The sequence below is a fragment of the Centroberyx gerrardi genome, chromosome 22, assembly GCF_048128805.1.
Source record: "Centroberyx gerrardi isolate f3 chromosome 22, fCenGer3.hap1.cur.20231027, whole genome shotgun sequence".
NCBI lineage: Eukaryota > Metazoa > Chordata > Actinopteri > Beryciformes > Berycidae > Centroberyx > Centroberyx gerrardi.
The window spans coordinates 9,456,297-9,480,769 of NC_136018.1; the positions used below are offsets into that span (position 1 = coordinate 9,456,297).

General features: G+C 43.8%; 1 protein-coding gene across 10 annotated transcripts in view; it reads left to right on the plus strand.

Annotated features, from left to right (window-relative positions):
* Nucleotides 1-24,473, plus strand: part of kiaa1217 (KIAA1217 ortholog) — a 111,102-nt gene that overhangs the window by 6,266 nt on the left and 80,363 nt on the right. For 9 of the 10 annotated variants that reach the window (XM_071922397.2, XM_071922408.2, XM_071922398.2 and 6 more), the window contains exon 1: nucleotides 17,007-17,394. The exons of the other annotated variant lie outside the window; for it this stretch is intronic. In XM_071922397.2, the coding sequence (XP_071778498.2) occupies nucleotides 17,037-17,394 (358 nt within the window). In that variant the 5' untranslated portion in view covers nucleotides 17,007-17,036. Of the gene's footprint in view, nucleotides 1-17,006; nucleotides 17,395-24,473 lie in introns of those variants that run through there. 10 annotated transcript variants of the gene reach the window in all.

The window sequence follows — 24,473 nt, forward strand, 5'->3', positions numbered from 1 at the left end:
AAAACAAATCAAATAGCTGTGAAGGTGAGGATGTAGCGTGGCCTTAATTTCCAAGGACATCTTTACAGATACAAGCCGAGCGCTCGTCTATAGATAGTTCAGTCACTACTAGCGGTGTGATCTTTTAGTGAGCTGTTGTCCGCTCAGAGAAGGTGTGAAATGTCCCGTCTGCTAGGCTGTCTGTCCCACTCAAGATCCTGCTCACACTAGATTGGCACTTGATCCTTCTGGAAATAGCCAAGCCCCAGGAGATGCTAAACAGCTGTTTTTGCAGTGGATTAAAAGCCAGTCCCTTAAGGGCTCTTAAGTTATTCGGAGTGTAAAACACTAAGATTTAAGGGTACTCTGTGGCCTCCTCCACCCGACAGTAATATGCTGTTGTTTTTCTAGCTTTAACTGGGGATGTCGCTCTCAGATAAAAGACAGTAACCTTGAGTTGATATCCAGTGTGTTTTTAGTGGCTGACTCCACTGAATCATAGATCCTGTCTGCATGGGGTTTGCTTCCATAATATGTTGCATAGATATTAGCAGTGTAATTGTCTGAACGATATTTCTTTTTGCTATTTTAGATATTTCTTCCTGCCAGTGTTGACTCATTATTATAGTCATTATTCAAGTTTCCTTTCAAGGGATTCATTTTAATGAAACCCTTGCTGTGCCCTGAAGGTCACTCATAATAGTGCAAATAGATAAAGATTTTATTTGATTCACAGAAATCAAAAGGCTTGCTGACCATCTAGGTCCATCTTTTAAAATACATTAGTGTATACTTAATCTCTGGCACTCTCACTTTCTGCTGACCTTTTCATATCTTTCGGGGCATTTCTTCATTTAGTAGATCCGGTTCTAATGTTACACGCCCAAGACAGTGAAAAGCATTCCCTCTGTCTGCTTCTCTTTGGCCTGTTTTTGAAAAAAAATATTTCGGTGTATTTTTTGACTGCTGACATTTTATTCCATCATCAAGCATTTGTGAGAGAGGAGAGAGCTAACACAAAGGTCGCTCTCGAAAAATGAAGTCAAAGGGAGATGGCATTTTGAAAAGACCGAAAAGCCTGTTTAGTGCAAGATGAAACTGAGCGGAGATAACATCACAAAGATTTACAGTAAGAGTGCAACGTAAATGGCATCTTGTGCACTAGAGTTACTCCTGCTTGATGCGCTGATCTCTGTCTTATAGTGAATGGTTTTGCATCAAGAGGTTTTGCGTGCCTGATGAATTATCCATCCTCTCCCGAGTTCTCCGTCTCCACAGCAGCGGGACGCCGGTGGAATGTGGAGAGGAACCAGATGTTTTGTTCTTTCTTCTCTTCACTTTTCTAATTGACTTCCAGTCATGAGTTTCTTCTTGAAAAGAAAGTGATGAAGTATCCGCAGCTTCGCAGGTCTGCAGTAGAACTTAAACGGCCAACATGATGTCACCGCACAAACTTCACCATCTCGACTGTTAAGTTGCTGAGAACAAGCAGCTAATGAAGTTCACCTGTTCAGTAGCAACAAGTGGCACATGGACCTCTCAACACTGGGCACTTAATGATGCTTATTGGCTGCTACAGCTGAGCTGGAACTCAGAGCGCCTGTAGACACAACAGTATTATCATTCTCACTACTGCTCTTTTGTTGCCTCTGGAATCAACTTAGGAGTAAACAAACATCTCTATCATGTTATAGTCATCTAAAGTCTGAAAGGATCTAAGGCCTGATAAAACACAGATCGGAATGTACACTGTTAAAATGATGACTCCCAAAGGGTGTCACAGTTCTCGGCGCGGTTGTCATTCATCTGCCCTGAGCGGTAGTCTTGAAATATCCCTGCTTCTGTATTGGTGATTAGAGACAATCTGGCTGTATTTCTGTTCTGTTGGGATACAGGGTGTAATAACATTCTCTGCATGCTCTCCCCAAGCACTAATGATGCGTGATGCCAGCCCCGATGACATTGTTGTTTTTTTTAAAGGGGCAATGGGAACAAAAATTGCTTTCTACACAGATGAGTGAGAAGTCAAATAGCCTCTCCTTTGAAGATGCAGGCGAGGTCATGTTCAAAGGAAGATATCAAATAGGTGTGTGGGGTGAAAATGAGCACAGTGTTTATGTGGATGGGGATGCATGTTAATGCTTAATGTTGGTGTGTGTGTGTGTGTGTGTGTGTGGATGGTGGGGGTAAACCGGCTGTACCTGATAATTAGGCTTATCTCTGGCTTATCTTCAAACCGCTGACACACTGAGAGTGTTTTATTCACCAAGTGTGATTTTAATGACTTTACAAATCAATAAAAAAGATTTGGGTCCCTGCCACAGAGGTAAGCCTAAACACACACAAACCCTACACGCACACACACACACACACACACACAAATGAGTACCTGTGTGCGCAATCCACGTTGTTTTCACTGTGGCATTGCAGACAGGATGCAGGAAGGTAAAGAGCTTTTTTTTGTACTTATGTGTGTAGTTGTGCGGAATGTGTATAACCAACCGGATGCATCACCTTTTGCTAGACAGCTGCCATATGTGTGTGTATTGTCCATATGTTGTTTTATGGGACCCACATGCAGTATTATTTTGTGGGAAGTTCATGTCAAGACACCTAATACTGTTTATGTGGAGGCCTTGCACAGGCATTTTTTCACCTAAATGTTAAAGAGGTGTAAAACAAACCAAAAAAAGTATGTGAATGTACACACATACACACACACACACATACAGGCCTGAACACATTTTCTCAGCAGCATATTTGATAAGCTCCTCCTGATTACATTAGCACTACCACTAAATAGACGCTCACTGCTATAAACAAGCTATACGACACCATTCATTTAACATTCCAAACATTTTGCGACAGTATCTAATTTGATAACTGAGCTCGTGGATGGGAAAGGAATCCACTCCCAGTCAATAACCGCAAGCCGCTCATGTCAGTGTGATAAATGGGAGGTTTAGAGCCAGGATACAAGTGGGTGTTTGCAAGTGGAAAGGAGACCGCTGATTGGGTGGGGTCATAACAGGGGGCTGTGGGAGGAAAGTATACATCCACAAACTGCTGAGAACTTTCTTGATGACTCTAAAGCCCGCTTTAGCAGCTGCTTTTTCTTTCACATAGACAAAACGCACCTTCAGCTGCAGGCATACACACTATCCATTATCCATTGCAACTGCTCACGACTTCTATTTCTGGTGATAAGAGGGAAACATGAGTGGCAGAATAAGCAGCAACCTAGCTCCACGTTTGCTTTATCAGCAAACGTTTTTTAAAAAACTCTATCAGCAACATTCCTCATGTGAAAATGAGGAAATGAATATGTTCGGCGTTGTTGTGTACAGTAAATTCACTTCTGTGGACTTCCTGTGAATTTCCAGGCCGGCTCTCAGTTGCGGTAATCCACTTTTCTCCCGTAAAGTCTACAAAATACCAGCATGCCAAGATGTGTGGTACTGGAGGGGAGGGGGGGGGGGGCTGGCAGCAGCAAACGGTTGTTGATCCTTTGATCCAAGCTATAATCTGAAGACAAAAGATATTCTTTTTAATTATGAGCCTTTTCTATTTTATTGAGCCACCTACTGCATCTAAATCCGGCCATGCTCTCTGTGTGTTCCGTTTTTTGATTTAAGGAATGAATAAGGGGCTTAGGAAGATATTTGAACCTCTGATGCTTCTCAAGTAGTTTTCTGTTGCAGAAACGTTACATATTGTTCGAAGCAGATCATTACAACATGTATTTAAATCTGCTAAATATCTCTTCTATGTTGTTATGATCGATTACTATGCGTCTCGTATGATTTTTTCCCCCTCATATATTTCCCCAGCCCTTCCAGCTGAACATATTTTTCGCCTCAGCTTTAAATCAATATTGCATTTCCATCAGAAGTCTTACAGCTGCTGTGGTACTCTATGGAGTGCAATGACTTAATGATGTTTAACAATCCAATATGATGTGCAGCTTCTCTGCTATGTATGTGAAACTGAGCGCCATGATGACGCAGAGTTGGCTGTCAGGACCCATTGCATTGGCCAACTGTTGCGTAAGAGTTTTAATGGCAGAGCCTGTGGGTCCAAAGAGAAGACAGTCCTAATCAGGCCTTTTGGCAAGGTCAGCAGGGTCCTTTACTCTCTGCCTCTGTCTTTCTCGCTCCATCTCTCTGCAACATAGGCTGAAAAAATACTTCTTCCACACTCCAGAGACTCTATACATCTCTATAGATGATTGTGTCTGTCAAAATGCGTTCAATAATCCTCTGTTTTGATTTATGGTGTTTATGTTGCTAACAATTGCTTGAGCACAATGAATAAAACAATGAGTTGACACTTTTATTTTAATGTTTTGTTTTGGTAAGCACAATGACTGAATGCCTGTGTCTTGTTTGCCATCCTCAGTTCAAACTGTCAGTTATTCATATTCGCACATCAGCGGGAAAACAGTGTTTTATTAAGAACTGTGTGGCTCCTAACCACGGCCTAAATGCTTGCAAACTTAGACAATGATAAACAGATGTGGGTGTGTGTGTGTGTGCATGTGTGTGGGTGTGCTTGGGTGCACGCATGTGGATGCATGCACATGTGCACATTGTGAGGATCTGTAGTTTTTAAATGTTTTTTGCACTGTTCACATATTTTTTGCCTTTGGAGGTTTGCAGCGTTCTTTTTGAGGTCAGGTCCCAGCACTGCCAAGATGAAACAGGAGTTATCAGTGTGTGTTTGACGCCTGCTGCGTCTATGATAGAAACAGCTCTCTCAGTCACCCTGTGTTATTGTGACCTGAGTCTGCCCAGCTGTACGTTTTGGACCACCGGGGTGGAATGTATACTCAACATTCATCTTCTCCTTAAAATGTCTAACCGAGCAGTGCAGACTTCTCCTAGTCGCTCACATAGCTCTCTTGAGAAAAGGTTAAGATTCCATTTGTACGGGTAATTGACATACTCAACAAATTATTCTGGGCTCTGGGTGGAGCAAAGGGCCTCAACAGAACAAACCCAGCAAACGTAGTTACAGGCAGTTGACCTTATTCCTATTGCAGGTTCCTGTTTTCTTCATCTCCTCCTTATTGGTCCTGCTGCAGGTTCCCCGTTTTCTCCCGGAGAAACAGATTCACTTGATACCTTTTCAAGTAAAGTTCGATAGTGGGATGGACCATTGTTAGTTATCATCCTCTACTCACAGCTGCTAGTTACCATCATCTACCCACAGCTGCTTGTTACCATCATCTACCCACAGCTGCTTGTTACCATCATCTACCCACAGCAGCTTGTTACCATCATCTACCCACAGCTGCTAGTTATCATCCTCACCTACTTTTTTTTTTTCCTTCCAGCAGAAAGCTTATTCAGCAGTAGCCAATCACTGAGGTGAGGAGAAGTTAGCTCAAACTTTCCGCTGACCTTCAGGACCTTAAGTCCCCCCACCCCTGCGTCCCCCGAGCCCGCCTCAGAACTTGACACTGAATGGCGCCCCTGAGTTTTAATATCATGGGGATTGTGGGTGCTCCTGACTGATAGAGGTTTGGGGCTGGTCTTTGATGTTCTCTGTGCTTCTTAATGAGGATCAGACTCAGGGGTTTTTTTTTTTTTGGCCAAAGCCATCCCCCTCCCTGTTCCACCCTCCCCAATGAGGAGCAGAGGGGCAGCAGCCATTGAAGGACCAGTTCTACCTCAAGAGAGGAGGATTTTTTCCCCCCTGTTCTCTCCCCTCCTATACATCTATCCTTCGCCCCTTCTCTTTCCTGTCCCTCCCCCTCTCCCTTTAATCAGTCTCTCCAGCACCCAGAGCGTCTCTGCGTCCCAGAGTGAGTTCATCAGTTCATTAAGGAGGCCTTGGCCCAGATGAATCGGGCCTGTGAAAGTCTCCCTCTGAAGTCTTTTCATCAGCACCTTGGGGAACCGGGAGGTGTGGTGAGGGAGACCGAGAGAGAGACGCGGCAAAAGAAACACACCCGAGGGGGTCTCGACTCGGCCCCGGCTTAATGCGAACACTGAAACACGTGTGTACACAAACCTATGACAAGGCAGAGGGTCAGGGCCAGGAGGGGCAGATGTTGGATGAGGGGTGGGGTGGGCCCGCATCACCTCTGACCCCAGTTTTGAAATTGAAGGCCAATCAAAAACATGTGTGCCAGTGGACTAGTCAGGTTACCTTTCCTGTTGAAAAGACACATTTGACGAATGAACCCGCGGAAACAAAGGCCCACTGTAGCGTCATTACAGTTTGGAGTCGTATAGAGCATTTACTTCCCGTAAGTAAGGCACAGCAAAATCCCCTAAAATATTTGATTGATTCTTGTTAAGGGAGACTTTGTGCCATTGTCAGTCAGTATCTGTGAAACATATCGGCTCCAAAGGACAGTTACAGAATCCCTAATGTTTTTCCAAAGTGGGCCTGAGATTGAATAGATAAAGGCCAGATGTTGCTGTATGAAAATACACTCATCATTCAGTAGAATTAGACAGACACAGCTTTCTCTTTCTCTTAGGCCAGGCTCTCAAGAAAGGCCTGCAGCTATTTTGAGTGTAATATATTACAATTAGCCTCAAGTCAATGCTATCCATAGCTGAGGGACTGGACTGTTCATTCATATTATTGCCATAGCGGAAAGCCATAAAGACTGGAGCTCATTATGCCTGTAGGATCATATGGTCCATAGCTTAATGAGGAAAAAGCTAAAGAATCAGTATCTTTCATTGCGAGACCAGATCCTTAAAGCGCTGCTTCATATCACACCTGACTAGTCCATCCACCTCTGTCCTTCATCCATACAATCCTACATCCTTCCTCACACGCTTAAATAATAACAAGGGCCACCTCACACAGAGCTAAATAGCCTTTTTTCCCTGGTTTAATTTTACACCAGGCCTATTTCTTGCTTCATATTTGCTGCCGTTATGCTCTTTTCTGTGTCTCCATCCCTTTGTGCATGTGTCTTTCCATATGTGTGTGTGTGTGTGTGTGTTAGGTAAACTCTGATGCTTATCTCTGTCCTGTGTTTGGCCCATGCCCTGGTGCCTCCATGCTGTTGGTTCAGCAGATCTCTCCTGCTGACTGAAGCCTTGTGTGTGTGTGTGTGTGTGTGTGTGTGTGTGTGTGTGTGTGTGTGTGTGTGTGTGTGTGTGTGCGTACGTGTGTGAGTGCCTGCCGGCTTGCATGCCCGTGTACACTTTGCAGACTTCCTGTTGTGTGGTGACATGGATGCTGATGTTTGCTGTCACTGCAGTTCACATGTCTCTGTGTCGCTGGTGTAGCTCACTTGCCCCGGAGACTTACTGCATGCACACAGCTGTACACTCATTATCTCTGTTTTCTTTTCTTAGGACTCCAGCCCCTCTATTTCTGTTATTGCACTGCAAAAAACATCCATCTTAACAAGCCATTTAGTCTCATATTCAGCCTTCAAATCTTATTTTTCTTAAACCAAGAGAAAGATTCTGCAAATGGGGTGAGATAACTTCAATTTTTCTAATGCAGTTTCACTTTTTTCAATAATTTCCTAGAAATGAGTGTCAATATCTTCGCAGATCACTGCACTACTGTCAAGAAAATGATAAGAAAAATTTGTTACAAAATTGATTTGCATTGGAAACAAGTGAAATTATCAATCGCCGTTGGCAGATTTTTTCACTTATTTTAAGAAAATTAAGACTTTTGGACATGACTAAATGACTTGTTAAGATGGAGATTTTTTGCAGTGTACTGTGCACATGCTCTTACACGCTTATCTGTCCGTTTCTCTGCATCTGCCCTTCCGTCAGTCTTACTAACGTCCCGCTGTTCTTTTTATCTCTCCAAACTGCCTTTACTTTCCATCTTCCTGTCTCTCCTGGATGTACTGCAACCCCCCTACCCCAAGACATTTTCAGCCCACTAGAGCACATGATACAGTCACTTGTCTTGAGCACATCCCCGCAACCTTTCTTATGACTTAGAGCTTGAAAAAAAAAAGCATTCATATTCATACCTCATCTCCCATCCAAGTGGTCGGCCAAGTCTCCTGCCACGCAATGGAAGAGGGCTGAGATGCTCAACTAGGCATGAAAGAAGGTCCACGTTAATGAAGATCTATAGAGATTCTTGCATGGCCGGCTACCTTAATCTATCTTCCCTATGCAGACATAGGTTATAGAGATTAAATTTAATAGACCCTGTTAAGTGGCTGAACTAAATTGTACCATTCATAGACGATGAAGTCTTTAGTTTGATTAAAGCTGTATTAGGTTCTATACAAGCCTCCATACTGTGAGTTATGGAGACATATTGTTGCCACTGTGAAATTCCCACCATATGTTCCATATAGTTCAGCTAAAGTCTGATTTACAGCATATGATATAACTGTAATGATTGGTGTATGTGCAATGTTGAGTGGAATAATACGCACCGGCGAAAGTATGCAAATTTATGGGGATGATAATCGGTCATTTGAAAGCTGTCAGCTTGATTTAGAGACTTACGCCATGAAAACCTCCAGTGAAAATCTAGTTTCTTGGCAAGCCATTGTACACACATACACACACACACACACACACACACACACAGACACACACAGATTATTCACAATCCCCATGAGAGCGCTTAGACCAATGGCATTTTCACATGTTAAAGGTCAGAAATGAAATAGTCGTTGTGAGCCATGTCGCTGTAAGTTATAAATACTCTCTACAGCTTCTATGGTAGATAGGGAGTCATCAATACAAAACATGACTCCACAGGTCTAAAAATCTCTGGATTCTCTAGGTGATTGACCACATTACGGTTCACATCATTCACTGTATCGATTCTTGACCTTGTTACCCCACAATTCTCGACCACCGGATTCCGTGTTTCCCATACATTAAAGAGAAGTTGCAAGCGCAGCAACTATCCTGAACATTTTCATTCATCCTAACCTCAACAGATAACAATAGATTCAAAATAAAGATGGCAGCAGAATATTGATCTACTACTTGTATTGTAGAGCCACATTTATCCTGACGTCAGACTTTCAAATTGACCAACAGGAATGAAGTGAAAAAAATGCGGTGATCAGAAAATAACTTCCTGTGTGAATCAGAGGTGCGTATGTGTTGGAAATGTCCTTGTTAAGGCATGTAGCTGCAAGCATTTCATTTCTGAGTTTTATGTGTACAATGTGCAGTTCATGTTTTGAATGTGCTTTCATTTCAGTGTTCCCATTGTTTCATTCTCCTAAATGACATCCGTTCCCTAGGGGATGAAATACACAAGACTCCACTATACCTAGTGCTGCCTCCTGGTGGCTCAAAGCACACGTCAAATTTGCTCATCTTTCAAACACGATATCACTCATATCTGTCACTTTTAAGTCAAATTAACAAATAGCCTTGAGTTCTGCACAGAGCTAAGGAATGCCTTTACTAAAGTACAGGCAGTACTTTATCTTAGTCGAGACACGCATCGGGAACACATACACATGAGCATATCCCCCTTTTTTTTATGAAAGAGCCAAGAGCAGAAGGAAACCCTTACGGACACAAGGTTGCAGCTGTCCCAGTGCCGAAAAAGAGAGTGTTCCCTCTCCATAATGTATGAGTCACTAAAAGGCTGTTTTAGCTCCTCAAGCTGTTTACATGATGCCAACAGCAAGATCTAACAGGCCCATAGGGTGTGTGTGTGGGTGTGTGTGTGTGTGTGTGTGTGTGCGCCCGCACGGCTGTGTGTGTGTTCATGTCTTTGTATTTGCATCACATTTGCTTCTATTGAAGATGAGCAGGTGGGAGATAAAGTTACAGTGTTTTCAAAGATGTCTCAATTTGCAACTACTCAGTATTCAGTATTTGTATCAACGCTTGAAAAGACTTCAGCATTTATAAAACATATTAACCTTTCACTGTTCCTTCAGGCTGGTGTTAATGTTTTGGCTGTATAGGATGTTTGCGCCAAAAGCATCCACTAAAAAATATATATACAGTATATATGTGTGTGTGTGTGTGTGTGTGTGTGTGTGTGTGTGAACTCGTCCATGTGTTTATGGCATTAGCTTTATCCTGTGGGAATGTTGTTGATATGGCTCTGGTCTGTCCATGCTTCTGTTCCCAGAAAGATGCTGCTGCTTCAGAATTGGTTAACTGCCTCTCTGTCTGATGTATAGGGCTCTCTCTCTCTCTCTCTCTCTCTCTCTCTCTCTCTCTCTCTCTCTCTCTCTCTGTCTCTGCAGCCAGCCATTGTACTAAAAATCAATAAGCCATAAAGAGAATGAAGTAGCCTCTTATTTACATCAGTCTGAATGGAGAGGTGGTTTGTCTCTCCTCATATCCTCTTTATACACTTCAGGCATAGGCTTTCAGTCTGACACACAGTTTGCCCGCAATAACACACTTGACAAGCTGTCTAGATAAGAAGCTAAACTCTCCTAAAATGCTGAGCTGTAAAGGATAGGACATGGCTGTGAGCTTAATGCGCAGGAAGGAACTGCTTCTGGGCTAACTGCATGAAAACATGAATTTAGATATGAAACTGCGTGTGTGTGTTCGTTACATGTGAATGCACATGCGGATGCCCATTGAGCCTAAAGAGCAGGAGTGATTCGTAAGGCCACAGGGGGGCCCCAGAGACAGGCCATGAGGAGGAAGAATTTATGATGATACTGAGACTGTGGGACTCTGCAGAATCCCTCTCAATGAATTACCTTAGTTAGCCGCAAAATTAATATTGCCTTTTAATTCATTACATGTTCATTTTGTCTCCTTTCATCGTGTGAGTCATCATCTCGAGGCCTTCTGAGGTAAACATTTTCCATTTCAGCATGTTTTACAGTAATCCTCTTATATTGCGAAGGGGTTCTGCTTATTCCCAGGGATTGGACCCCCTCACCAAAATGAGATGACGTGACTTTGTTGCCTAAAGCAGTTGGTATTTCCAAAATGACAGTATGCTCTGTTTGTTCATGGTCATTTCCAGACAGCATCTAATGTCTTAACTCTCAAAATGATACATAAGGAACAGACCGGGAAATGGGCCAGCGACAACTTTTCGACTTCAAACCATGTTGTTCCGGTAAAGCCAAGGCAAGTCTTAAGTTATTTAGTCTCATATTCAGCCTTCAAATCTTATTTTTGTTAAACCAAGAGAAAAATTCTGCCATATTCTGCCAGTGAGGTGAGATAACTCCACTTGTTTCCAATGCAGTTTCACTTCTTTCAGGAATTTTCTACAAATGAGAGCCAATTATCTTGAAACAAGTCAGAATAAGGCAGATGCATTACTATCAAGACAATGACACTTGATTTTTCCAAATTCTTAAAACAAGTTGATTTGCATTGAAAACAAGTGAAATGATCTAACCTCAGTGGCAGATTTTTTCACTTATTTTAAGAAAATTACAGTTTTTTGACTCAACAATAGACTAAAGGACTTGTTAAGATGGAGATTTCTTTGTAGTGAAGAGTCAGGATGAAGGCACCACTCACCGCAGTCAATCTTGTTTGTTTTAGAGACAGTTGATGATAGTGGCAGAGACAGCACTTCACCTGTCTGGGCTGCCATCTCCTCTGACCTGTGGGATGAGTGGCGGCCGATGTTCAGCCTTCCTGCCATGATCAGTGCAGCAGATAATGTGACGTGTTGGGTAGCTGTCCCCGGGCAGGGAGCGGCTGAGTGTTAAGACTAATTGGTCACGACTGTCAGCGAGTCTCGTCTTCTTATAGACTTCTCTCCTCTTCTGCCTTTGAGTCGCTTTTCTTCACCCGGGAGTATAGAGCAAACAACAGCTAGAACTGTAGAAGAGAAAAAGGGAACTACAAAAACAATATGCACAGTTTGTTAGTGTTGTTGTTGGCCGATTTAAGATACAGTAGTGTTCCAGATAGAGACTCCAGTCAGATGTTCATTTCATGAGCCTGTGAACTACTAAAACGTCTCTGATGAAATATTGATTGTTTGCTGGGGTGAGAAATTGTTATTCTGAAGAACATTCAAGTTCTACTGTAGCCTTTGGCGCAACTTTGACCAAGTTTGCCTCTCAATGATATGCTTTTCTTGGTAAAAATCAACAAAATCTATTCTAGATGATACTGCAATTTCCAAGAAATTGTTGGTGGTTGTATTTTAGAAAGATTATTTTATGGTATTTCTGTCTTGATATATTGTGCATCCTGGAGCACAGCAAGAGAGCAAGGAGAGAGGGAGTTTACGGCCTAGACTCAAATCTATGAGCGCATAGCAACTCAGCACGCTACAACAGTGGATATTTTTATTGTTAGATATGATTTTGTCCAGAATTCCTTGACTATCTGTATTGTAGGTAGAGAGATAACAGTTAAACTATGATCAAAATAATCATTCTTTTACATTCTCTAATTGTGTTATCTTCTTGTAAATGAAATAATGGTGAAGTGTAACAATTGATCAAGTTGCTGGGGACCCCCTGGAACCTCCTCAAGGACCCCTGATGGTCCCCGGACCCCACATTGAGAGTAGTGTTTGTGTTGTAGGCCCTATGTGTTTATGAGTAAACGACTGAATGCGAAGCTCACGCCAGCATTTCTGTACAGCTTGTAGTTTGCCTTCAGTCACTGATTCAGCGGCTGAAATTGAATGAGTGTTACAGTCAGTAATGACTCATGATATGGTTGAGGGGGAGTGGCTCTGAGTTGGAATGTAGGAAAGAAACAACCGATCCCCGTAGGCTCGGAAAACGCACTCAACCTTAATCCTCAAGAGAGAGGTGCACAGCGCGCCCCTCCCCCACATGGACCGACCACATTTGTCTTTCCAAATCCCCCAGACCTTATTTCACCACTGGTGTAGCCCTACAAAGTAGGCCTTTGTGTTTATTCTAGGAGACGCTCACATGGGCAGTTAAGGTTAATGGATAACACATTTAATGAGTCCGTTGCCTTTCTCAAAGCTTACACTGAGACACTGAGCAGCTGAAAGGGTCCTCTAACATTCTCAAACTTTTTCACATCAAATACCCCTAATTTAGTACACATTAGGGCCACGGACCCCCCATTTGATGAGATTTTGTCTCTTGGACCCAAATCTAAGAATATTTTTATTGTTAGATATGATTTTGTCAAGAATTCCATGACTATCTGTATTGTAGGTAGAGAGATAACAGTGAAACTATGATCAAAATAGTAATTCTTTTACATTCTCTAATTGTGTTAACTTCTTGTAAATTAAATTATGGTGAAGTTTAACACTTCATCAGTTTGCTCAAGGACCCCTGGTGGTCCCCGGACCCCACGTTGAGAACCACTGCTCTAACATATTTAATTTAAGTTTACTGCTTGCAGTACCGAATATCAACTCCAATCCTCCAATCCTCTTTCCTGACTAAAATGTAGATGTTGCGGTACTGCAGGCAGAGTCTGTACTTTGTCTCCGTCAACAGCACATAACAGTGAGCCCAACCTACACTGGCTTCAGCCCAGCTCATACGGAGCTAGTCGTTTCTAACCCGTGCCCCAGTTTAATAACAACCTTCAGAGAGAAAAGTCAGTTAATTACAGAAATACCACAGAGGCACTCAGACAACCCGCACCAAGCCTAGCACCCTTCCTAGATAAGGTCCCAGCACCCCAGGGTCTCCACTGAGTCAATCAGTAACTCCCACTGGCTGACAGCCTCTCCTCTAACCCTCCATGGACCATAAGCAGCTGTACCAGAGCATGTGTGATTTTTGGACAAACGTATGACATTTCCATAACCGCCCATCCCCCACTTTCCACAACTTAAAACCCCCTCAACCCCAAACTGGCTTATTTCCCTGCCTCCTGGTAAAAATGAAACTACAATTGGCTCTTTGGCGTATGGAAACATGGGCTGGATGCATGCAAGCCAAGGCTAGCCACCGATCTGTGGCACAGTGTCTTGAACAGCTGTGGGTGGCAGTGCGTTTAATTCAATTTTGTAATTCAGGTCTTTTTTGTTAGTGCCAATTTCACCTCATCTTAGCTTAGCAATCATCTTTCACAGTTTTTTTCTGAAGTTGAAATACTTGTGGTTGTTTTTTTTTTTTCCGTTCTTAGTTTGAAATGCAAATTGAAACCGTGCCTAGATAGTATGTAGAGATCAGGGATTGTTATTTGATACTAGAGTTACTTTATGATCTATCACATCACACAGGCTTAATTGGGGAACTCAAATTATATCCATCCGTAACTGCTATGTTATTTAAAGGCTTTGAAACTAGTTCCCTCTATTTGCCTACTGTACAATCAGAACTGGCTTAAAGGCTGGGAGCCATCCAGTCCACATAGAGGGTTTTCATTTACTCCCAGCATGCACACGCACACGCACACACACACACACACACACACGCACACACACACACACACAATGTCATATTGAGAGACTTAAGATACCGTTTCACCCACTGAAACCTATATGCAGAGCATTTGAGTGTGTGTTTTTTTTCAGTCATCCTTATTTAGGTTTGATGTAAGCCTCACTATTACGATTTTGTAAACATAGTAGAACTCAGCCAAAGGGTTGACGCACAAGTATAATCTGACATTAATCTGGCATTATTCTCATATTTAATCATATGGAAATGTCTCTCTCTCGCTCTATCTTCTCTCTCTCTCTCTCCTGCCAAAGCCATAAGACATTCAATAGTTCCCATGAGGTTCTTAGCCCTTAGATTTGGGGAGGGACCTACCCAGTGGGACAGTATGTAGGTCAATCTGCTTTCCTCTTTCTCTAAAGCCATTCAGATTTGTGCCGATATGATTCATATTTCATATCTATAAGATGATTGATGTCTGTCATCATGTCCAGAGGGCTTAATAGTCTAATAGTCTCAAGCAGTGATGGGGGAAGGGGGGCTTGGTGTGGGGGAATTGTTCAAATCTTCTAGCATTTGTATATGTACATTTTGCATGTGTGTGTGTCTGAATCTCCCACAATTGTATACACATACCATGCAGTTTCAAACAGAGCAGTGGATAAACCGTGGTGGTGTATGGAAATACCAAATGTGGCTTTCTATATTGGTAGTCCTCACTTCTGAATTATATGATATCTGAGTGGAACAGCACCAATTCAGAGAGAAATGGTCCCCGTGTAAAACTGAGCCAGTGGTCCAGTCCAAGTGGATGGTTGCTCTTTTATCACGTGTTGCCTGGACACTGTTGATCCTTTGCACACTGTAATCCATTTTCCTGGTGTTTAGTCTCTCAGCACGCAATGATGCCCCTGTGCATTGTAACACATGTCCATTACACATGCTGGGTACTGCAGTATATTACACAAGTGTCACAGGCTCACAGCCCAGATGTGGTGGCTTCTGACTGCAACGTTAACAAGTTAGTGAATATTGCATAGGCTGTAGACGAGTTTGCAGGGCCACGGTTTACTGCCGATAGTCATTCTGTGTCAGTGAAATGTGCATGTACATCCATAAAATGATTTGCCCTCACGTTTTAAAAATGGCCGTAATGTGTCATAAAATCTTTCTTTTCTGGTCATGGCTCAGAACGGCTTGTTTTTGCTCTTTCTGTGTCTGCCCTACCAACATTGATTCATACTTTAACGTGCTCTGTTGGCGGTGATTGCTCTGTAGTGCAGAGGAAATTGCTGTGGGTCAGACAATGGCTTGTTCCAAGCACTTTGTCAAAGGGGATTGGGAATGTTTTTGGTTCAGAGAGTACAGCGTTTGACAATGAGAAGTGGATTCAGTTTTTTCAAGACAGAGGGGTAGAAGAGGGGAGAGAAGTTTCTGAAAACTAGCACCTCTGATCTCAGTCTCCTCTTCCTTGCTGTCTCTCCCAGCCAGAACTTCTCCTCTCTTTTTTTCTTGTTACATCTGATGTCTTCGGTGCAGCAGATCAGAACAACTCCACTGTGTGCCTCTTGCATACATGCGCGCACACGCACACACACACACACACACACACACACACACACACACAGTAATCCTCCCCTCCTATGCACTCTTTAATTCTCTGTAAATTCCAGCAGTGAGTGAAGGGGTTGGTGAGTTGTGGTGTGCATGTGCGTGTTTTCCAGCTTCTGGTAGCCTGAACATCTGATCACATGTGAGGAGTAAAGACTAGAGGGCTAGAGGGACACAGTGAACGGAGAGAGAAAATGATCAAGGGAGAGGAGAAAGAGGAAAAATAGGAGGAGGTGAAGCCTGTGATTGTGCGGGAGTGTGGCTCTGAGCGGTCGGCTGATGACGTGAAGCGCCACACACACACACATCTGGAACGGCTTCAGCAGCTGCACCTGAAGAGGAGGGATCCTCCGCAAAGCCTCTGCCGGCACTTTCTCTCTCTGCCTCGTGTTTTTCTTTTTTTTTTTCTTCTTTTTTTTCTCACCCTCTTTCTCTCTTGCTCTCTCTCAATCTCTCTCACTCTCTCTGGTCTCCGCCTGCCTGAGCACTGGAATGGTTACCCGCTGAGCATCAGCAAAGAAGAGCGAGTGAACCGAAACGAACGAGAAGAGGAGAGAGAGCAGAAGAGGACAGCAACACGGGGGAAGAATTAGTAGGGATGAGGTAGGAGGGAGAAGTTGACAACCATATTATGACAAAGTGAAGGAGAGAGGGAGCAGGAGAAATTCACAGAGGAAGAGAGGGATGGAGTGAGAGGGAGTGTGTGAAAGACAGGGAAAGAGAGGGAGAGAGGGGATTAGAAAGCTGGAATGCGCTGACACCGAAGACCTGACTGCCTGTTTGCATTTGGCACAGCGCGTCCTGCCACTCCACAGGTTTATCCACACACACACACACATTTACACACACAAACACACGCACACACACACACACGTTTGCCACTGTTTGCCTTGGAGGATGATCCCAGGAGGCCACGCCAGGAGAAGAGAACACCTTCCAAGGAGCTATTAACACCCCCTGTTCGCCTCCACCCCCACCTCTCCACCTCTCCTCCCACCCGGCCGACTTCCCAAAAGTGCCCTCCCTCTGGCCCTCGCAGCCTACCTGCACCAGTCACAACTCGCTGAGCCGGAGAGACACAAACTCACACTCACCGGGAGAGCCGAGAAAACCTGGATTGCCCTTGGGACCCAGATGCAGTCAGACTGACTGAGAGAGACTGAGGAGCTCCACTGATCCACAGACCCGCAGGATGTCCAGAGCCTCCAGGCTGGCCCGGCCTCCCTCGGCGGGGGCAGGATCCAAGCTGCCCTCCCCCAGGAAGGAATGCCCTGGCACGGCCGCTGCGGGCGGTCGAGCCCGGGTGCTGAGCGTGGGCGAGAAGCTGATGAGGGCGGGTAGTGACGGCATCCTGACCAGGCAGAAGTCTTTGGCGGGAGCTGTGCCGGTCCCACAGGACAAAGCACAGAGCGAGACCCAGACTGAGGATCAGGCCCCGAGCCAGAGCCGCAGTCCAGGTGAGAACCAGGGCCAAAATATGGAGACGGTCCCTCCCAAGAGCAGGATCAGCCCACCCAAAGCCTCAGGTCACCAGCAGAGCACTGTGCAGAGTAAGTAACGGACCTGAGACACTTTCTCAAACATAAACTGCATGCCAGCTTGATCAATCACTTAAACTTTTTACGTCTGTTTTTGTTATGTGTGATAAGTGATCTGTGCACATGAGCAACTCTGATTTTCATCAGCATTGTGCCAATTATGTTTGACTACAATCAATAGAAAATAACCAAGCAATTGCATTAAGGACATTGCATAACAGACATTTATATGTACTTTGTGTATACAGGTGTAGTGTCATCATTGTTGTCAAAGATATCATTTGTTAATCAAATGTAAAAATGTATGTGGTTTTAATCCGGAGCCGCCTTGCTGTTTTCTCTTACATTGGGAAGTGAGATATGGTTTGCTCCCATCCTACTCATCTTTCAGTTGTTTTGTGTTCCCCTGTGCGCTTATCTTTGCTGGTCCATTTAGTATACAGGGGATTAGACCTTTTTTCTGCTTGTTGTGTGTCCCCAGTGATGCTGGTGCATTGTGTTGTGTATGGATTAGGTCCTCCTATCTGGGATCTCCTTCCTGCCCTGTGGGATAGCATGGGATGGTCTTGTGTTCTTGATGGAGGGTAGAGGAATGACTCCTCATCGTGTCTCTGTTGCTATTCTACCATCCACATCTCTGTGGGGTGCAGATTAAGCAAGGGGCTGAGCAGAGTGGGAGACTAAAGAGGGTCTTATCAGTCCCTTTTGGCCCTCTCACCACATTCCCAACTCCGCAGGGGGCCGGCTCTCACCCTGCACACGGTTTTGTCAGGTCACAGTCGTCTCGCAGTCTCAAAGGCAACAGTGAATGGCCGAGGTTGTGTGAGAGGAAGAGTTTGTACCTATCTACCCCGTGCATATACAGTAGAGCGGGTAAGCGGCTGTCAGGTTTGTAAGAGCCTGATTGACAGGCTGGCCATTTTCGTACACGCCCTCTGTCTGTCAAGATGTTCCCTGTCAATCACTCTGTGCGTCTGACGGTTCTGTTTGTGCTCAGTGACGAGAGTTGGGGGAGGGAGGGGAGGGCGGTTGTAGAGGTGGGGAACAGGGTTGAGTCAAGTGAGAGAGTGACAGAAGGAGGTCAGGAATGTGAGCAGGGCATGCTGGGAAACCTACAGGTCTCAAGCTTTGTCTGTGTGTGTATCCCTCCCTGCAATAAAGGCAGGTTACGGGTTATGAGGGGCAGGTTTGTACTGGAAAACAGATGTTCTTGTCTGTGCAGCTGCCAGTCTCTTCTCCTCTCTTTACACAAATAGATGACTGTCCGGCCTCTCTAAACCACAGTTAGGGTCAGTTCAAAATTCAATTCAAAATGTGGATTGACACAAAATTATATATGAATCAAGTTATGATAGAGCATAAATTCTCAAAAAGAAATTTTCAGAAATTGGATATAGGAATCTTTTTTTTATGGTAAACGTTTTTATTTTTTTTTATTTTAAATAGATCATACTTCTTGGTTTGATTGCATTGACAGTGACCCAACCCCTCTGTCTTAAACTGTCTTCCTATCCTCTTACTCTCCTATTTCTCCTCTCCTTCCTCCTCCTCTCTTTTCTTTTGCTCCCCCTCTGTGTTTTTCTTTGTCTTGCTTCTCTCTAACACTCTCTCCACCTCTCTCTCCCTCCCCGTCTTTCTCTCGTTTTCATTCCCTTCTCCTGTCATGTTTTGACAGCAGTCGAATCCTCATTCTGTTTTGCAGAGTTATTGAAAGATGCCATCACCGCCCACACACGCACACACACACACACACTCACAAAAGACCATCAAAAAGAATATATGATCTGTGTGTATTGTCTCTGCGTTACCAAGTCTTGCATTTGTTTGTGTATGTGAGTCTGTGTGTGTGTATGTGTATGTGTGTGTGTGTGTGTGTGTATGTGTGTGTGTGCATGTGTGTTTTAGGACAGGGAGAATACTCTGTACATTTCCTGCTGAGGACAGTAGCTTAGAGGTTTCTCATACAAAAGGCAGAGCTCAAATACTCCATCGGTTGAGCTATTCTCAGTACAGTATCTTTGTTGTTTCTCCTCATCATTCCCTGCTGTCTTATAGAAACCAGCTATACACTGCACGGATTCCACAGCCCTTTGATATATAACACATAATTGTGATTTTTGCATGTGCCTACCTTGAGTACAAGGCAGGCAAGGTTTTACATTTGCCTGGCTGAATGGAGTCAGGCAAATGCAGTCATGTACAGCTTAAGTATTTCAGTGGATTTTAAATAGGCCAGCACCATTAAATACCATTTCACTGCGGGCTAATGGGAAGCTCATCATATTTCCTATCCACTTATGCTTTGTATACAAACAAAGCTGGTCGATGTGGAGGGTTTAGGCTGATGCCAGTTACAGGGCATGACGGCAGCTGAAGCACAGGCCCGGAGGGTCAGACGGGGCTGATGCACGCCGCGCTGGCAGACAATAAGTGTGTGTGACAGGTGACATTTCCACTGTGTGAAGGCTTCAGTGCTGACACGGCTAGCCAAAGGGCCTAATTTCAGTCTTAAAGTGGTAGCATTCACCAAAAGCAAAATCCGCTTGACATTTTCTGTCCAGAAAAGGTATAACAAATCACGACTACAGGCTCAAGATGAGCCCACTTCTGATACTGCGTGGCAGTTCATCCCCAAGATGATCCTTGGTTTCAAACAACTGTTCAGTCGCTGTGTAGTTTAATCTTTTAGACATCTCTCATCCTGCGTTTCCATAACTGTTCTATCTATTTAACTATCTAGTAGACCCTTTTTACCTCTATTTTATGTGAGTGTTAGTGATGTGAGTGTACCTCCCACCATTAAAGAGCTAGCTGTAAACAGCATCAGCCTGTAGGCTACTGTTGCACAACCAACCAGGCAAAGCTAACCACTGGATGAAAACATCTGGCAGGGTTATGGCTCTGGAAAGACTTTGACTGATAACAACTTAACCTCTCTCTCTCTCTGCTGTCACCCCTCTGCTATCTCCAGACCTTTAAGACTCTTATCTCTCTTTCAGTCTAGACCATCTTGAAAGTAATTCAGTTCTTGTCTAGCCAGGTGGCTCCTTTGATCCCATGCCCCGTCATGCAGGGATTTGTTCTCATGATGGTCGTGAGGTAAAGTCATGGCACAGATTTGTGGATGAACTCATCTATTGGTGAGTGACAGGGTGAGTCAGGACAAGCCAGGGGGGATTGGGGCGATCAAAATCCTGTCTGCATTTGCTTAACCCCTCCAGGCATTGGTACAAGCACTCCTGATTTGTTGATTCTTGCCTGGTATAGTATTTCAAAGTTTGTCACCACATGAATATGAGCACACTCACTTCAGTTTCCTGTCAAGTATCAGAGATTATCATCAGGATCCATAACATTCATCCCATAACATCCCTCTGTGTTTGCGTGTGAATGCCTGTTTGTTTGACGCTAGAATTGAAATTACAAGTGGTTTGTGCTTGTGTGTGTGTGTGTGCACGCGTGTGCATGTGCACTTGTACTTGTTTACAAGAGCATTAACAGTGCATGTATCTGGATCATTGGTGAGGGAAGTGTTACATGCCCCTACTTGTTGGCAGCACAGTGTGTCAGTGTTGCTTGAATGCTTGCTGTCAATGGTGTGTGAGTGGCTGGTATCTCCGACAGACTTTCTACCACATGACTTCTGGCAGATGGCTTGGCAGAGGAGCCTGGCTGAATAGGTGGCCCGGCACTTTGCATCTGGCTGTTTTGGGATACATTCTAGAGAAGCTGTTAGGAGCAGATCGCACATACGTTGCTCTTTGTTATCCTTTTTTTAAACCAGATGCCGCCTCACTTCCCGTTGGAGTAAAAAAGTTGAAAAAGAGCTTAGCGCAGTGGGGATGATTTTGAGGCCGACATGGGAATGTGATCACCCGTTTCTTTGACATCGGAGCCAAGAGTAGGGATTACATTAATTGCAGCCTCTCATGACTCTTTAAACCCCCTTCTTGTTTCGCTGGGATTTTTTTTTTTTCTTTAACAACTATCTAGCCAAACTGCCAGGGTTATAGAGAGTACAAAATGCTCTCCCTCCACATCAGTTGGCCCACTAAAATGCATATGTAGTTCAGATTCTTCACAATCCATTTCAGTCACCTATATCTGCTTCAGAATTGGCTAGTTTACAAGTTTCAGACACACTGCTCCATTGATTGCGCAATTTCTTGGAAGTGTTATTACTCAAAGATCTGCCAAAGGGGAATTTGGGAGAGTGAGTTACAGACAGTTACTCTCGTCCTATCCACGTTTTCCTACTTTGATGTAGCTGACAAGTCCGTAAGGAGGAGGTTGATTTTAAGCAAAGCCCCCCGCTCCCCCTTTGAATCAAGCAATCACAGGTCAGCTCCCTCCTCTGTGTCACTGCCCCCTCTGGGTGGAGTGGACACCAGCTGCCACCTTATGAATTCATATCATATACTTGCCATTAAGTTGTGCCGTTCCAACCGGACCAAATACTGTATGATTGGGCAAAATGGTACATCAAATCCTTCCCACCTCTTTGTAAGGGAGGTTTAGTTTGTGAGGTTATAGCAGCCCAATAGCATGTGAAATGCAAATAACAAAGGGGAGACTAGGGCAAAACTGCAGCCTCTGAAAAGAAGTAGGTAGAGGACAGCAGGTATTAATCGTTATAAGGTCAGTTCCTCTAATCATAAGTTCAGAAATTTGCCTGTGCCCATTTTGATAATGATAATGTTCTTCTACTGACTAAAGACTTTTAGCAATGGATAAAGAATATTTTCTCAGAATCAGTATGGCCTCCATGGCAGCGGTGACAGCATCTCCATGTTCTCTCAGCTGTGGGAGACAGCTCACCTTTGTCTTTGCGCTGTAAATGAGTACCTGCTGGCTGGAGAGAAGTCATATGAGTCAAGTCATTAGAGGCATGAGAGTAGGTGAGTTGATGGTGTGTTCATGGACTTAAGGCCTATGTTCAGAAATGAAATGGATGTGAGTCATCCCTGAAACAAAAACAGACAGTAATCAGGCCACTGAGCAAGAAGAAAGAGCTTTGGGTATGTGACTAGCCATGTGTGTGTGTGTGTGTATCACCCTGTTGGGTCTAGTGTGTGTTATTCTTTCGGGGTGTAGCTCGGGGCAATGTGTTACTTCATCCTGAGTCTCTTTTAGATAAACAGTGGAGGGGATTGGGTTTTATTTGCACGTCAGATTAAGGATAAAAACAAAAAAAAAAAGCCATAATCACTTTCATGCCAAAGCCTGACTTCAAGGTTTTTTCACCTTCATGTTCCAGGGTTTCACAAACCATGCTCACCTCTTTTGCACCTCAAATTCACTACACACTGTTCTGTCTGTGCCGTTGTTAGTTTGACTTGATTACATGGTGTAGTGTCCAAAGCTAATAAGTGTAGCATGTAATTCCCCCAAACCAGACATCTGACTACGAGATTTTTTACTCTCAACTTAATGTATGAGGTGTGTGTTCTAGCCTGAAGCCTAAATGTGGTTAATTCAGCCAACTGATGGTTGTAAGCGGATGCAACGTCTCCCTCAGGGTTTCCTCTGATAGAGTTGACAGAGAAATCAATATGGCCTCTACCTCCCTTCGGGCAAAAGGGTGTGTGTGTGTGTGTGTGTGCGTGTGCGTGTGCGTGTGTGTGTGTGTGTGGGCACGAGCGAATGCGAACACATACTGCTGTATGCCCAAACAGTGCTAAATATTCACACACTGAGAAACTTTTATCTTTGTAGTTCAGATGATGCAAATTGAATCTCCCACTGTGTTTATTTCTTTCAAGTCAACACGTTCTTTCGGGGACTGGATTTTTCATTAATATTGTTCATTAATATTACATTAATATTTTATGTGGCTGCCGGTACCCATCTGTGATCATTTGTGAGAAGAATATTTGGTTGAGGAGGTCATTAAAATAGTCTTTGTGCGCCCATGTAGCATACTGATCAGGAGAGGTTCTACCAAAATCGAGTCCAAGGACAATTTGAAATCCAAAAAACAGGCTACTTAAAAATTACAAAATAAACACCATAGCATAGAGTGGAATGAGTTCACGGTGTTCGGCTACTGTATCAGTGTGTGTCTCTTACGATGTAGGCATGGACTTACCACTGTCATCCAGCAAGATCATGCTCAGCCATGGGGAAGCTTCTTCTTACTCTCTGTCAGATGACTGTGGCTTGTGACATGACTTAAGAGGCCGAAGGGGTGAATGCAGTGTAAAAAAACACAAAGCGTGGTTCTACTGCGTAAACAGAAATTACAATGTGTGATCTCTAGATGCCCTCAATCAGCAAAGACCATCATTATCTAAGCTTCACGTTACTGAAATGACCGCAGTACTGCTTCTCATGCACTGTTGTTTTTTTTTGTCATTCATTTCTGTTTCAAGGTCTAAACCAGAATAGAAACTTGCCATTCAATCTGGGAACAGAATTTCCTTCCTTGCATTGTCACTTTCTCAGAGACTCAAGTTACACCTTCCGTGTTTCATTCTTGTTACATTATTGACATCAACTGATAACTGTTTTCACTGCACTGAGGCATGTAGTATGTAGGCACGCAGGCAAGTAAAGACAGAATGGATGAAGTTGCAGAGCATGATTAATCTGTCAAGCTCTAAACTCCTGGGTTAGCAGAGAGCAGGGCCTGCTGACCTTTGGCTGACACTGTGTTGCTAAATGTCCCGAGATAAATCAACATCTAAGATAACACTGAAAACAGGAATTAGTCCAAACCCTCCAAAAAATCTGTCCAGAGGGAGTCGAGTGGCTAAGTTACCTCCTTTGGAACCACATGGTCTAGGATTGAGTCCCGCTAGAATGTTATTTCCTGTGTATCCTCTTTCCCTCTCTAGCTTCCTATAGTCTGTATAAAGAATATATAGAAAAACAAAACTTTTTTTTTTCCTGCAGTGAAACATCCCTTTTTCCTAAGGTCACTTCCTACACTGGAACATCAGACATGCTTGGTAGAAGCACATTCAAGGTGTGGGAGTGAGTGAACTCTCCATCAGGGCATAAAATGAAGCTTTTAAGAGCGTTTCTTGAAAGCACGGTCATGGGTTTTTGCTCGGGAAGAGGAAGAACTTGAAACTGAAATTGTCACGTCT